The following is a 16179-nucleotide window of genomic DNA, read 5'->3' as shown; positions in this document are numbered from 1 at the left end:
GTTAAATCAACAGAATATATGCACTCAAAGACAGGGAAACACAATAGATATCAGTTTACTCAAATCCTTTATTGTATACACACGGAAGTAAAACATGAGAATTACTTGAGGCCAATTGAAGGACTTTTAATTGTAAATATATAAAATAAGCAAATAAATGTGATGACTTAAGTTCAATCAGTGAAAGATAAACAAAGAGACCGCTTGCTCCTCTTCTATTTGGTCCAGCTGACCTTGGGAATATCATAATGCTCCGTCAGGCAGTCCAGGTGCCGATTGAAGTCCTGCAAAAGAACAATAGAATATTTATTTGTGTTAACATTATTAAACTGGTCCACTGAATGGTGCTATGACATGTTTGCCATGACTTACCTCCACTCTCAGTTTGTGAGTCTTTGATGCCTTGTTCAAAATCCTCTCCATTTGCTTTAGGGAAGATAGGAAAAAGTTAACGTTAGTCACTCTGTCTGTATACACCTCTACAACACATGAAAAGTTAAGAACTGGTTAACGGCTATGTTTCTCTTTGACAACATCACCTGTTTGCTAAAACTCCCCTAATACTGTAATAGAGCCATGTTTTCCTGCTGTAGCTGAAAATACATTCACCACTTCAAGCAATGAACTTTGACCTCTGGGTAGAGAGGGGCTGATAAACACTGTCAGTTAGGTTTAAAGACGAATCAACAGACCATGAAAGATCATTAACCTTATCTGAGCTAACAAAATCTTTTTCTTTTTTTTTAAGATTTCAGCTTGGATCAATCTGCTATGTTAAAATTAGGGCTGTCAAACTATTACAAATTTTAATCAGATTAATCACAGCTTAAAAATTAATTAATCATGATTAATCACCATTCGAACTATGTCCAAAATATGCGATTTATTTATGTATATTGTTGTGGGAATGGAAAGATAAATGAAAGAAGGCGGATATATCCATTTAACATACAGTATCTATGTTTATTATAACATTTTTCTGCATGTCAAAATGAAAGACAACCCACACACCTATCAATCATCAAACCGTGGGGTCTTAATTCATTACGTGTTGATTTCTATCAACGGGGGAGTACTTCAGGAAAGTCGATGGGGGGGCGGCTAGTGGAGTACTTCGTGACCACAGAGTGTGAACGTTGTGATCAGCTGTTTTAGCGCAGTTCTCCAGTGAGGGGGGGAGTCTCCCTCCGCAGCCGGTTGGCGTAGTTTTGGCACAGTTCCGTTGTACAGACCGACGTTAACAGCAGCCCTGTCTGTGCACACGGAGACCGACTCTGTCGTCCGGTGATCTAACCGCCTTCTGGAAAAGCTTCACAAGTACGTCGGTACGCAAATGCGCTTAGTGACACAAGTGACGGTACGCATTTCAGATTACGCACATAACCTGCGTACCAATTATGTGCACCCCTGTACCAGAGCCATATTATTACTACTATATGGCTCTGCCCTGTACTCCAGCAAGAGTATTCTCCGTCGGGACTTCCTGCAACAACACCACGCCGTTATCAAAGATGTTCTATTGAGAAGACGATCACTACGTGACAAAAGTTTTCAAAACCGTGGCTGCTGAAATCAATCTTACTAACTGCTGTCTGTGCAATTTACTCCGCGCGAGTTGGCAGACTTTATTTTGCTTACTTTAACATCATTTTTCATGGTGGGGCTAAGCCATTTCTTGGTATGGGTGTAGCCTACCCCAGCCATACCCTGGCGCTGCCACTGGTGGCACGTATGGGGCGGGCCATTCTGCACATGCGTTAAATGCGTTAACTAGTTTGACAGCACTAGTTAAAATGTTAAATTTAAATACAGTTGGCAATCTATCTCAATGGTATTTCCAATAATAGCACATAAGTTAATAATTGACCACTCTCCTATGGATATTTTGGCATTACGGTTCCACTATAGCATTACTGGTTGTGATGCTAAGTGTGCAAAATTGTCATCCTGTAGTAGAGAATGACAAATTAAAAGTGTATTATTGTAAAAATACTATTTAAAAAGGGTTGTTCTGTGCGCATCCATCACAGTCTCACGGCATTTCGTGTTATAGCCACAAAATGTATCTATTGATTTGTGTTCACCAACACGATTTCGCCATTTTTTCTGTGTCACACAGAACCATTTTAAAAGAAATGTAAATAATAACAAATTAGAAGGAAAAACAGATTTAAAAAAAAAAATACAGATTTCAGTATTCTGACACAAAACGATTTTAGAAGCAATGTATTTCTATTGGTAGTATGTTTCGTGCCTGCACCAAATAATAACAAATTAGAAGGAAAATAAGATTAAAAAAAAAAAATACAGATTTCAGTATTCTGAGGCTCTGAGCCCGATTTCTTTTCCTCGCGGACGGCAAAAAAACTCAGACATTATACAATTTAAAATAAAAGGGTTAGGCTTAGGGTAAGATATTGAGTAGGAAAATGTTTTTATGAACCACACAGCTTCCGGTCTTCCAAGACCCGACAAAAAGACGAGGAGCAGGCACGAAACATTGCTTTTTAAATTGTTGTGACACGGAAAAAAAAAGCAAAAATCGTGTTGTTGAACACGAATCAATGGATTAAATTAATTTCGTGACTATAACACGAAATGCCGTGAGACTGGGTTGAGAGACTGATGATTGGTAACAAACGACATAAGGTACAGTCTTCCAGTAGAGCTTTTTGTCTACTTTAGTTTACTTCTGCTAAATTATAATGATTAGCCAGGTCTCTGCCTCAAATCCTGACCCATTCGCTGCAGGTCTTTAATGCTGGAGAACAATAACTTACCCTCTTCTCCGCCATTTTGTCAAAGGACATTTGAGCCGGTGTTCTTTTGTCGACATATGTCTTCTTCTCCTCCTCCTCGTTTTGTTGGGCGGCCTGCTCTAAGAGACGCTTGGTCTCTTTGGCCTTCTTCTTCTTCCTGTAAAAATATAGTAAAGCATGTTGATCAGAGGATTTCCAGACCAACCACTTTATTCAATAAGCAATGAAAAACATATTGTACAGACACATGATAAAATGTAGGCAACTTACATTAGGGTGGTCCTTAAAATTGAAAGTGGGAAAGTCTAAGCTCCAACCCTTTAGACTTTCAATTTTAAGGACCACCCTACGTGAGGCTAAACTTCAAGGTTGATGAGGGAGGGGTACATGTTGTTGGAATTTGAATACAATTCACCAGGAGAGTTTTCTTGACTATCATAACGAATTCTGGTGGTTGGAGCTTAAAATAAATAAATTCGAAAATGTGCATGGCACTAAGGACCACCCTAACTTACATAGATACTTTATTCATCCCAAATAGGGAAATTATTTGTGTTACAGCAGCAGTTAGTTCAGGCATTAAAATATGTAAAAGATGGAATAAAGTACAAACATAATAAAATAAAAAAACAGCAATTGTAAACATTATCTACAGTAGAAAATGACATATCCCAAATAATGCACAATATAAAATATTCTGGATAAATGAAAATCGAATCTTTCTATAAAAGACCAAATACTGCAGTAACAGAAATATAAACTTATAATACATGAGCAGAAAAGGATAGTATAACAATTACAGATGTACATGGCTTTCAATATGACCTTATATGTCAGTGTGGGAGTATTTCAAAAAGCCTTGTGAATGTGTCAGAGAGGGATTGAAATATACATACAAATGAAATGACTCTGGGAACTGTTGAAGCTGTTTTAACGTTGCGTTACCTACATTTAAATCACTGATGTAATGTTTTTAGCCAGAGATGTACCACTCCATAATGTCACCGTAAACTGTAAAGAGGTCCCAGTTGAGTGTCCCCATGTATTACTGTATCGTTTACACATCCTAAACGAACATGTTTACGTGACAACTGTGTTGTTCTGTTAGCATACATGCTAACCTTAGCCTCGCCTGAATATCAGACGGTTTTCGCAGTTCTAACGATTTATGTAAGGGGTTTTATCAAATTAAAAAGGCTCGTCTCTTACAGAAACATGTCACAAATGGAACAACACGTACCTTTTTCCAGCTGAAATGGACCCAAGACCTTTTAAATTCAGGGCACTCTTCTGAGATGCAGCGTACTCAGACATTTTCGAGAAGTTCCCACGTCTTCTTCTACGATGTTATTGTAGTAATCGAGGCACTGCCTCATTACTACCACTCGGCGGAGTGAGGCGGTATTATACACACGCTGGTCTCATGTCATCCCCCAAAGCAGGACACCTGTGATGATACACTTGTTGAAACTTGTCAGAAGAATTGAAAGTACATTAGTTATATGTGTTGTCACCAAACAACATTGGCTAAAATATGCACACCGCCTTTGTGTCCCCTTGTGGGTCAAGTTTAAGAAGGCGAGCCTCCAGAAGCTCCAGGTTGCTTACAATGATTGTTTGCATATACTGCTTAGAAAACCAAGGTGGTGCAGTGCAACTGCAAGTGAAATGTTTTGTAATGCACGAGTCAACACGTTCCTTGCTCTGTTGAGAAATCTGATGTACAAATGTATCTGTCGATTGAATGTTTCTCATCATTCTGTCATTATGCTGCTGTCAAATCCTTGTCACAGTAACAGTTTCCATAGTAGTTATATTAGGTTAATTATAAATCAATTATAGAAATATACAATATATACTAATGTAAATTATTCTTTTAGGTTATTTTAGTCATCTATTTTAATCGTATTGCTCAATTGTATTGCCTAGTTTATCGAATAATTTGTAAGTGATTTTATAATGGATATTTTAGATGTTTTTATATTAATCAATGTAATACTAGAGTTGTTGTATGTGGTTAATATTGTTAATACTTTAATACTTTAGGCCTGTACATATACTTGTTACAAATGTTGGATTATGAGTCATTGGATAGCTCAGTGGTTACATCTGGTGTCCCAAATATGGTATCTGCGCTTCATATGTGGATTTATTCTCCAAACAAAATTGTACAAAATTGCTCCAAATACCCATTCAGTCATGTACAAAATAAATCTAAAAAGCAAAAAAAAACACATTGCAGTTGCTTTTCTGTTCACTGGTTTAATAAAGAATAAGGCTTGAAGCTACACTGACTGCAAATATTAATTTAATTCATTTGTAGTATGTTTTGCATGTTTGCATGTGACTGTCTCCACTAGTCGGCGGTGCTGGTGATTCTCTCTCTAAACATATTGCTGCAAATATAAATGTGTTTTGTTTATTTAAAAATATTACAAAATATCTTCTGCACATTTATTCTCTTACTTCTCTTTTTGCATTTACTTTTGTATAATTATTAAGTGTTTGTTGTTGTGAATTCATTTTGGTACTCACACACATAGATAAATGTGGAAATATATACATATACATATACATAAATGCAAATATATATATATATATCCCTTCAAACCTCCTTCAGACTATCGCTCCTGATATTCTACCGTTTCTCACCCATTTCATCAACACTTCTCTAACTTCTGGTCACTTTCCAAACAGTCTCAAGGAGGCGAGAGTAAACCCTCTCCTAAAGAAACCCACTCTCAACCCGTCTGATGTTATAAACTACAGGCCTGTCTCTCTCCTCCCGTTCCTGTCTAAAACACTTGAACGCACTGTCTTTAAACAACTCTCCTGTTATCTCCATCAGAACAACCTTCTGGATCCGCACCAGTCTGGTTTCAAGGCAGGTCACTCCACAGAAACTGCTCTCATTGCTGTCACTGAGGAACTGCACACTGCTAAAGCAGCCTCCCTCTCTTCTGTCATCATCCTGTTGGACCTGTCTGCTGCATTCGACACGGTGAACCATCAGATCCTCCTTCACACTCTTCAAGAACTTGGAGTTTCAGGCTCGGCACTTTCTCTCCTCACCTCATACCTCAAAGACCGCACCTACAGGGTAACTTGGAGAGGGTCCGAGTCCGACCCTTGTCAATTAACTACAGGGGTCTCTCAGGGCTCTGTTCTTGGTCCCCTCCTCTTCTCCCTGTACACAAACTCGCTCGGATCTGTCATTAGCCCGCATGGTTTTTCATACCACTGCTACGCTGACGACACCCAATTAATTCTGTCCTTTCCCCGCTCAGAGACCCAGGTCGTCGCACGCACCTCTGCTTGTCTAGCTGACATCTCTCAGTGGATGTCTGCTCATCACCTCAAGCTCAACCTTGACAAGACTGAACTGCTTTTCCTTCCGGGAAAAGATTGTCCCACTCTTGACCTAACAATCAACATCGGCACCTCTGTTGTTTCCCCGACTCAGACTGCAAGGAATCTGGGTGTGACCCTAGATAACAACCTGTCCTTCACTGCAAACATCGCTGCTACAACCCGTTGCTGCAGATACACGCTTTACAACATCAGGAGGATACGTCCCCAGCTGACCCAGAAAGCGACGCAGGTTCTGGTCCAGGCTCTCGTCATCTCACGCCTAGACTACTGCAACTCCCTCCTGGCTGGTCTACCTGCATGTGCCATCCGACCTCTGCAGCTCATCCAGAATGCAGCGGCTCGTCTGGTCTTAAAGCTTCCTAAATTCTCCCACACCACGCCGCTCCTCCGCTCCCTCCACTGGCTTCCGGTAACTGCTAGAATCCACTTCAAGACACTGGTACTTGCGTACCATGCTGCGAATGGATCTGGCCCTTCCTACATCCAGGACATGGTTAAACCGTACACCCCAGCACGTGCACTCCGCTCTGCATCAGCCAAACGTCTCGCTGCACCCTCGCTGCGAAGGGGACCCAAGTTCCCATCAGCAAAAACACGTGGGTTTGCTATCCTGGCTCCAAAATGGTGGAATGAGCTCCTCATTGACATCAGGACAGCAGAGCTTACACACCTTCCGGCGCAGACTGAAAACTCATCTCTTTCGACTCCACTTCGAGCGATAGAACTATTAACAAAGCACTTGTATACTAATAAAGGGCTGGCTTATCTAAAGCCAGTTGAGTAGCACTTGAAATGTTTTGGCTCTATGAAGCCTGATGTACTTATATGATTCTGTTGTCTTCATGTTTGTATTTTGTTGGTCGAACGCACTTATTGTAAATCGCTTTGGATAAAAGTGTCAGCTAAATGCAATGTAATGTAATGTAATATGGGAATAGAATAAATACAAAAATAAATACAAATAAATACAAAAAACAAAACACACATTATATATATATATATTAATGTATTTCTACATTTACGTTCACATACATACATATATTTATGTATGTATGTGTTTCTGTGGCTGATGTTAAAAAAAAACACAGAATGCTCACATCAAGGTTTCAGAAAAATTATGTGAAAAATAATAACAGACAGATGCTAAATCCTATTGGAAATGACAATAAAACATAAATCAAACTATAATACAGAGATACTAAGAACAGAGACCGCTGATACATTGAACAATTGAAACGATCGATCAAATAAATTGTTTTGTGTGGAATTAAATCAGTGTTAAAAGAGAAAAATTGTACAACCTGATATGTATATTTGAGATAAATAAACCCATGTGTTCTTCACGTTAAAATATGACACTTAATTTGGCGTCAGATGCATTCAAAAATTGTTATATCTCAAATTTTCCATTAAATAATCATCTTTATTTACATTATTCACCTACGTTCATAGACTGTATATAGGGTAAACATTTATAAAATAAAATAAAACAATTCACTGACATTTCCATTTATTTCTTTAAGATTGAAAAACAGTTGAAATGAAGGATGAAATAAAATATGTTTGTGTGAAATTAAAACAGTGAATATATAAGAAACGCTTTAAAAAATAAACCCATTTGTTCCTTTAGGCAGTATACTTGCACATATTACATCTAGTTTGGCCTCAGATACATTTCCAAACGGTGATATTCCTGATTTTCCATTAAATAAACCATGTTGATTGTGATTTTTCCTCCATTCACATCATTCACCTACGCCGCATCGTCGCTCTTCCCTGGGCGTGTATTAAGCAAACGCGTGGTCTTCTCCTATTGGCCACGGCATTAATCCGTCAAGATTCCCCTTCCTCTGATTGGCCGAAAGCAGCAGCGCTTCCTCATTGAGGTTCGGAGCCGGCGGCCAATCAGATTCAGACATCTGTTCTGAGCCGAGAGGAGAGCCTCAGCCTTTTTCACATTACTGAGAGACTGCGCCGAATAACAACGCCTGCTGCTCGGTTATTTAGACTTATTTGTGATTAAATTAGTGTTTCTTATTCCTCAGGGTGCTTTAACTCTGCACAATGACCGCCCTGTCGCTGCTTTTGATGGCGGTGTCGGCCGTATCTGCACTGGCCGACTCCAATATATATATGCGAGAGCAATTTGAAGATGGGGGTAAGATCATTTTTATTCATTATATTAGTCCAAACTACATCATTTATTCTTATGAGTTTCATTCAATATAGCAATACTGTATCAGTGCATGAGTGGTGGTGGCTATATTCATATTTGATGGTTAGATTTTTTTTTGCATGACAGGTCATAAATCAGCATTTCTGTTTAATGTTCTGCTTCAGTTTGATATGCATTAGGTGTCCATGGGCTTCATTCATCTTTTGACCCCCTATCTCCTCCCTTCCTGTCCGTCCTCTCTCTCTCCATTTTACCCCCCAGCTATTATCAGTCTGACTCCCCATCCCCCCCCTCCCCCCTACACGTCCATCCCTGGTCCTCCTCAGTCACCCTTCTTTACCCAAAGCTGTCTTTTATCACCCTTTTCCTTATAGAAAACACAGGCAGTGATTTGTCCCTGCACCACATCCACCTCTGCACCTGCTCCCATGCATCGCCAGAGGTGGATGTGGAGCCTGTGAGTGTTTCCTTGCAGCTGAACCTCATTTTATTTTATATTTTCCTCCTGCAGATGCCTGGAATAGTCGCTGGGTCGAATCCAAACACAAGTCCGACTACGGCCAGCTGGTCCTGACTGCAGGGAAGTTCTACGGAGATGCAGAGCAAGACAAAGGTAGGTGTGGGGGGGGGGGGAGGGAGAGGTTAGGTTTAATCCACCCTCTGTGTATTTGTGCAAGGTGGTTAACTCCCACATTGTTTTGAAAGAAGGGTGGGGGGGGCTTTGTCTGAGCCTGAACTATTTACATATAAGTAAATAAAGGTGTTGATGAGGGCCATTACTTTAAATGTTTTACTTGCTTATTTTATGAGCCAAAGTACTGAGATTATATATTCTTTAATAGAAGTCATATGGTTTTATCCAAACAAGTTTTTTAAATTAAGTCCGAGTGTATGCGATTTTATCTCCCGGGACAGAGATTGGAGATATATAATTACTACAGGCATTTGGGGTCAAACTTGTTAATTTGCATTACTTGTTTATTTTACGAGGTGTAGAAGTACTCAGATCTTGTACTTGAGTAAAAGTAGAAGTATCAGAGTGTAGGAATACTCTGCTACAGTAAAAGTCCTGCAATCAAAATGTTACTCAAGTTAAAGTAGAAAAGTGTTATCATCAGAATATAGTTAAAGTACCAAAACTAAAAGTAGTCATTCTGCAGATTGGTCCATTTCAGAATAATATATATGATATGTTTTATAATGATTGATCTTTAAAGTGTTCTCAAAGCTGCTAAAGGTGCAGCTAGTCTGAATGGCTTTGTAGACTGCAGGGTAGCTTGTGGATTTACTCCAGGTGGAACTAAAGTCTGATTTAACACTTGATTATATTTCACATATTTAATCCACATCTGTAAAGTAATTTAAGGTATTAAATAAATGTAGTGGAGTATAAGTACAAAGTAGCCTAACATGGAAATACTCAAGTAAAATACAAGTACCTCAAAATTGTACTAAAGAACAGTACTTGAGTAAATATACTTAGTTACTTCCCACCTCTGGGTATTTTTCAAGGTTCCCATAAATTAATCATGAGTGTAAACGTTGACATCCCTAATTATTAGTATTGTTATTATTATTACTAATATTCTTATGCTTTCTATTCTTATAATTTCATTATATGTATTATTAAATGTATTGGTTTTCGATTATTATTAATTTAATAACGTATATCATTATAATGATTTTTACTATTATAACAAAAAAAGACATCCACAATTTTCTCATCTTCTTTCATATTTTGTATAAACTATATGGATTCAGCTGGGGAAAAAAGTGCAGACATGTTTGTGAAATTAGCTCAAGTACACACGTTTTAAAACAATCTGAGTTAACGGTGTTTTATTTAAATTAAAATAACCCTTGTGTTTTCTCCGCAGGTCTGCAGACGAGTCAGGACGCTCGCTTCTACGCCTCCTCGTCCCGTTTTGATGACTTCAGCAATAAAGACGAGCCCCTGGTGATCCAGTTCAGCGTGAAGCACGAGCAGAGCATCGACTGTGGGGGGGGCTACATCAAGCTGTTCCCCTCCAGCCTCAACCAGGAGGAGATGCATGGAGACTCCGTCTACAACCTCATGTTCGGTCAGTGAGGACAAACGCATCTGCTTAATTACTACACTGATAACAGTACAAGTAATCTGTGGATTCTCCCATTTATTTATTTTAAACCTATTATGGCATTTCCCCCCTATTTTTCCGTTTATTTTTGATGTATTTTCCATATTTGTAAAGCAGTTTCTTTCAATATGTCTGATTCTTTATTATAATTTAAATCCAAACCACATTATAATTATATAAACATACAAATAATACATTTGTAAATAGTTAAACAATTTCTTCAGTACCAGAGGCATGATGAAGTGCATTACAAGAAGGATTTGTAAAAACTCAAACGTATTTATTTACTTACTATTACTATTTGTTTGTTTTCTTGTTCAGGTCCGGACATTTGCGGCCCCGGCACAAAGAAGGTTCACGTCATCTTCAACTACCAAGGCAAAAACCATCTGATCAACAAGGACATCAGGTGCAAGGTGAGGAATCCATTATTGTTTTTATATTCACTTGTTTGGACCCGAAGTGTTTTCTAATCAGAATCAGGTTTACAGATATAGGGCATTTGCTTTGATGTAAACAATGCATATATTAGACGGTAAGGCACGGGGGGGGGGGACACAGGGATCTTAGCCTTTGCAGACCATTTACGTGTACAGAAACCTATAATACACACTACAGGAAAGGGAACACCACAGAAACCAGAATCGAGCCTCTTTAAGATTTCCTTTATTCCCTGCAGGATGATGAGTACTCCCACCTGTACACGCTGATCCTGAACCCCGACAACACGTACGAGGTGAAGATCGACAACAAGAAGGTGGAGTCTGGCAGTCTGGAGGAGGACTGGGACGTCCTGCCGCCCAAAAAAGTGAAAGACCCCGAAGCCAAGAAGCCGGAGGATTGGGATGACCAGGAGAAGGTCCCCGACCCGGAAGATCAGAAACCAGAGGTCGGTACACTTCAAACTCTGTCTTTTTTCTCTCTATCATTCAGGGGGGGCATTTTTTTAACGGTACACGTTTATATTTGGCTTGATAGACTATATTCACCTAATTTTAATGTAGGGAACGACAATATATATCGGGGTCCTGAAGTAATGGGCCATTGTTTAGGAAATGTTGTTTAAATTATTGTCTTCTTTCATTGACTTTGTCAGGATTGGGACAAGGCAGAGAACATTCCCGACCCCGACGCTAAGAAGCCCGAAGACTGGGATGAAGAGATGGACGGAGAGTGGGAGCCGCCCATGGTCGCTAACCCTGAATACAAGGTAACAGAAAAAGACTTAAAAGCCACTAACCGCTAAACTAAAGGTGGCTAATGTTGGGCTATAAAGGAACTACAGCACGGTCACATGACTTCACATCACCGCTAAGCTAAAGGCGGCTAATGTTGGGCTATAAAGGAACTACAGCACGGTCACATGACTTCACGTCACCACCGCTAAGCTAAAGGCGGCTAATGTTGGGCTATAAAGGAACTACAGCACGGTCACATGACTTCACGTCACTACCGCTAAGCTAAAGGTGGCTAATGTTGGGCGTGATGACGTTTAGTCGTCAACATATTTTCTGTTGTAGAACAAAACGTTTACATTCCCCTCTCCGTCTGGTGTTCACAGGGAGAGTGGAACCCCAAAGAGATCACTAACCCGGCCTACAAGGGCAAGTGGGTCCACCCTGAGGTCGACAACCCGGAGTACACTGCTGATTCTGAGATCTATAAGTACGACAGCATCGGCGTGATCGGACTCGACTTGTGGCAGGTGAGAAGAAACTGCAGCTGATCGTCTTATTATTGAGAAATTTCATTTATAATTATTTTTATTATTATGAAGTTCCTAACAGTACATGTTGATTTCTTGTTGACGCAGGTGAAGTCCGGCACCATCTTTGATAACTTCCTGATCACCAACGACCCAAAGCTGGCAGAGGAAGTGGGAAACGACATGTGGGGTAAAACTAAGGTCAGTGCAGAGTTCGAGTAGTTTGTCATTTTTCTAGTGAAACAAAAGAAAAAGAAGGGATTAAACTAAATAAATGTACTTTATTATAGAGTGGTTATATTTTAATGACCATTCAAACACAGAATCATCAATTATACGTTATTTATTTATTCATATCGTTGTCATCATGTGAATCCTCTGCAGGACGCGGAGAAGAAGATGAAGGAAAGCCAAGAGGAGGAGGAGAGGAAGAAGCGCGAGGAAGACGACAATCAGAGGAAGGACGAGGTGAAGGAGGAAGACGAGGAGGAAGAGGAGAAGGATGAGGAGGAGGAAGGAGACGAAGAAGAAGATGATGAGGAGGGAGATGAAGAGGAGCGGGAGGAGGAAGAAGAGGACGATGAAGACACAGACTCTAAACTCAAGGATGAGTTATAAACTCCGACGCAGGAAGTGACTCTGTCAATGAGCCGTAGAGTGGTGCAGGAATGAGTCAGCAAAACCTGGAAATGAGTCAGCATTTTAGCACTTCCTGTCCCCTCGCCTGGAAGTTGATGGTTTTTTGATTTTTGGTTGTTAGCCTGAAATAAGGTCTGTGGTCAACACAAGCTGAAGAGATTTTTACGTTTTGTTCTACGACATAAAATACGTCAGTTAATACCTCACTGGTGGATTTAAAAACGACTAAACGTCATCACGCCCAGCATTAGCCACCTTTAGCTTAGCGGTGGCGGTGTGACGTCATGTGACCGTGCTGTAGTTCCTTTATAGCTAACATTAGCTTTTTACTTCAGAAATCATAAGTGGTGTTAAAATGTGGAGATTATTCTTCTGAACAAAACTTGTAAGTATCGTTAACGTTTGTTTGACACAGAGTTTATTTTTGCAATAATCCAAAATCACATGGAGTAATTCCATTGGCTTTTTAGTTGAGGGAATCAGGGAGGTGCTGCCTTCATGGTCCCGGACAGAAATACGACATCCCTGCACCACTCTATAGGAAGGAGATGATCGACCCTCATGACTGACACCCTGGGGTGGGTGGGGTTTTTTCATTTGTTTGTTTACAAAATAAGGAAGAAGATGAAAAAAAGGGCAATTGTTGTTCTGGTTCCATGTGTTACTACTACTATAATTATTATAAAACGAGGAATAGTGATAGAAATAATTTTAAAAAATCATAAAGAACGGGAATTCAATCGGTTTACACCCAAACAAAAATATTTAAATTGTCATTCATGGAAAAACACTAAGGTTTTTATGAAGTATAATGAAAGACTGTATTTGGTATGTGGATAATACCATGGTTTTGTTTACCTCATTTGTCTGTTTTAATAATATGCGTTTTTATTTTGTTGCTTTTTTTGCTGCCTGTCATGTAACTACCCCTTTAAAACCTGTCAATCTCAAAGGACATTAATAGATGTCAATATGCGGGTTATTTTACCTGCTTTTATTTACAATTCTGGAACAAAACAAGGAATATGATGCAAGATATTTGATGTTGAATGAAAAGTCAATCGGATGGTTAATCGGGGTAAAGTGAAATCCTTTGCATAGTTTTGTACTGTATAGCTTTTGGACTTCAATGCACATACTGTAGTCTTGTGTGTTTAATTAAACGGTGCTGAATCTCAGACGTACATTGAGAGCACTCCAGTAGCAGGTTAGCTTTCATTCACTTTGTTTTTTCTCATAATACGTGTACACAGAGTTTATTATTGATATCTCTGCACTGCTGTTCCCCGACACATGACCCCCGTCTGAGAGGATCCTTTTGTAAACACACATTTTGTACTAATGCTAGTAAAAGTGGAAGTGGGAAGATTTACATGTTGCTGTGTAAAAAAGCAAAAACAAAGACAGGTGTTCTGCTCAATAAAACCAACCAGTGGAAAATATCAGAAGGCTTTGTGTATTTTCTTTTATAATTTAAAATAGCTTTTTATTTTATCTATTTTTCGTAGTTGAAATGAACAAAGTATATTCCCTTGTTACATTTGTTTGTGTGTATACATAAAACCTGTTCTCCATTAACTTTTAGGTAGTTATTACTATTAATAATAATAATTGTAATACATATTGTAATAGTGTAAGTATTATTGTTATGATTATAATTACCATTCTTAATATTGTTTAATTATTTTCCATCCATATTGTAACCCATAAGGACCCACCGGGTGTCACATGAACTTTAAATGACCTGGAAAGTTCCTGATACAGCTTTAGACTTTATTTTATCTCATGAATGCTAAAAATCAGCCCGGGAAACTCGACCGGCCGACCGGCCCAACTCGGTACCGCTAGTCAATTGTCAACGAGGGGGGTGCTAGTGAATTGTTCGACCGGCCCACTTCGGTACTGGTATTCCCAATGGCCAGTCCGCCCCTGGCGACACACACTGAACAGTCTGGTGGGTCATGGTCCAGGACATGTGATTTAGTGTTCCCATGACAACATGTCCATGTGCCAGGCTAGCATGTGACATAACAAGCTACATATGAAAAGCTTTTTTTTTGTTGTTGCTAAAGGTAAAATTCAAGCCTTTTATGAATGAAAAATACTTACATAACATGTCCTTTATTACATTTAACCTGTTGTGGAAACATTTCTTGATCAAATTGATATGAAACAAATGAGACAAACATCGCTGTGACACTGGTGTCACATCGGGACTTTAACCCTAAACTTTCACAGTAACCCCAAAGTGACATATATGCACAATTAGAAATATGATTATGATCTGCTCAGTTAATTTAGCTGATTCAATTATATTGAGTTGATATGTTCTTATTCTTCAATTCAAAGAAAGAGAAAACTAATTCAAACCAAAAAATCGTCCTCGTTAATGAAGTTATACATAAGAGTTATTTTACCATTAAAGCCCAATGTGTCAGATATTTGACACTAGGGGGGGGGTTCTTGTCAGAAATGTGTTCTTGGTGGTCTATTTAGTCTAAATTATGTTCCCCTTAATTTCCCCAAAAGTAGAAATGGGTCCGGGTTCTTATTTTATTAATATTCATACTATATATCATTGTTAGGCTGTGGCTCAGTGGTATAGTGCGCTGAACTTCGAATCAGGGGGTCCCAAGTTCCAGTCCCACTGCAGTCAGCATGTCGTTGTGTCCCTGGGCAAGACACTTCACCCTAAATTGTTCCTGTGGGCATTGTCCACAGTACTGAATGTATGTAAGTCGCTTTGGATAAAAGCGCCTAACAAGTGACATGACATGTAATGTTAATAATATTCAACATAATGAACAGCTGTTTTTCATCTCTATTTGTTTTATAAACTTGGGATAAAGAGAGTTTTTGGTTCATCTTGAGCAGAATGATCTCAAATCTAAAGAGGCATCTTCAGGTTTTTCAGTTAAACTCTGCTCTCTTTAACATTTCAACCCAGGACCTCCTGTTTACTAGACAGGCACTTTGACCCACTAAGCCACAGCACCTGTTTAATATAATGTTTTGAAATTTATTTATTTCAGGATTCAACCTGTATATTACATTTGTTGTGTATTGGTGTTGGTTGGATTATTTTGTATTCTTACGTCATTTGCTGTCCTCAATACAGGTTGGACCCTGATTAACATTTGAAGAGGAACAGACATTATCTCCCTCTTTAAGCTAAAACTGAGTTTTAAAACAGTATCTTACAAATAGACACTGGGTTTTGAAACAATAATCACCTATTAACTAGACACTAGCTTTTTGACAGTCTGTGGAAACATAAATGATGGTTTAAAGACATTTGTGTCCATAAGGGTCTGAGTGTTTATATATTGGATACACAGTTTGTTATGGACTTCATGTAGGAGCTGAGGAGGACTTTTCAAAAAATAAAATAAGGACTAACAACATCATCAA

The 16179-nt window shown here is 39.0% G+C and overlaps 2 protein-coding genes across 2 annotated transcripts; one reads left to right on the top strand and one right to left on the bottom strand.

Moving 5' to 3' along the window:
• Positions 1 to 48: 48 nt before the first annotated feature.
• On the bottom strand, positions 49 to 4114 carry fam32a (family with sequence similarity 32 member A). The gene is made up of 4 exons (XM_034081131.2): positions 4000 to 4114; positions 2781 to 2916; positions 373 to 426; positions 49 to 284 (listed from the first exon to the last, which is right to left on the bottom strand). The coding sequence occupies exons 1-4, from the start codon at positions 4071 to 4073 to the stop codon at positions 216 to 218; spliced, it is 333 nt and encodes a 110-aa protein (XP_033937022.1). The 5' UTR covers positions 4074 to 4114; the 3' UTR covers positions 49 to 215.
• Positions 4115 to 8053: 3939 nt separating this feature from the next.
• On the top strand, positions 8054 to 14210 carry LOC117445664 (calreticulin-like). Its single transcript, XM_034081450.2, has 9 exons — positions 8054 to 8289; positions 8819 to 8920; positions 10185 to 10388; positions 10746 to 10840; positions 11104 to 11313; positions 11521 to 11634; positions 11986 to 12129; positions 12238 to 12330; positions 12514 to 14210. Exons 1-9 carry the CDS (start codon positions 8196 to 8198, stop codon positions 12745 to 12747), a joined length of 1290 nt encoding a protein of 429 aa, XP_033937341.1. The 5' UTR covers positions 8054 to 8195; the 3' UTR covers positions 12748 to 14210.
• Positions 14211 to 16179: the final 1969 nt, after the last annotated feature.

Source organism: Pseudochaenichthys georgianus, chromosome 4, assembly GCF_902827115.2.
Source record: "Pseudochaenichthys georgianus chromosome 4, fPseGeo1.2, whole genome shotgun sequence".
Taxonomy (NCBI): Eukaryota; Metazoa; Chordata; class Actinopteri; order Perciformes; family Channichthyidae; genus Pseudochaenichthys; species Pseudochaenichthys georgianus.
The sequence above is the reverse complement of the archived record's forward strand: the minus strand, read 5'-3'. Positions and strand labels throughout refer to the sequence as shown.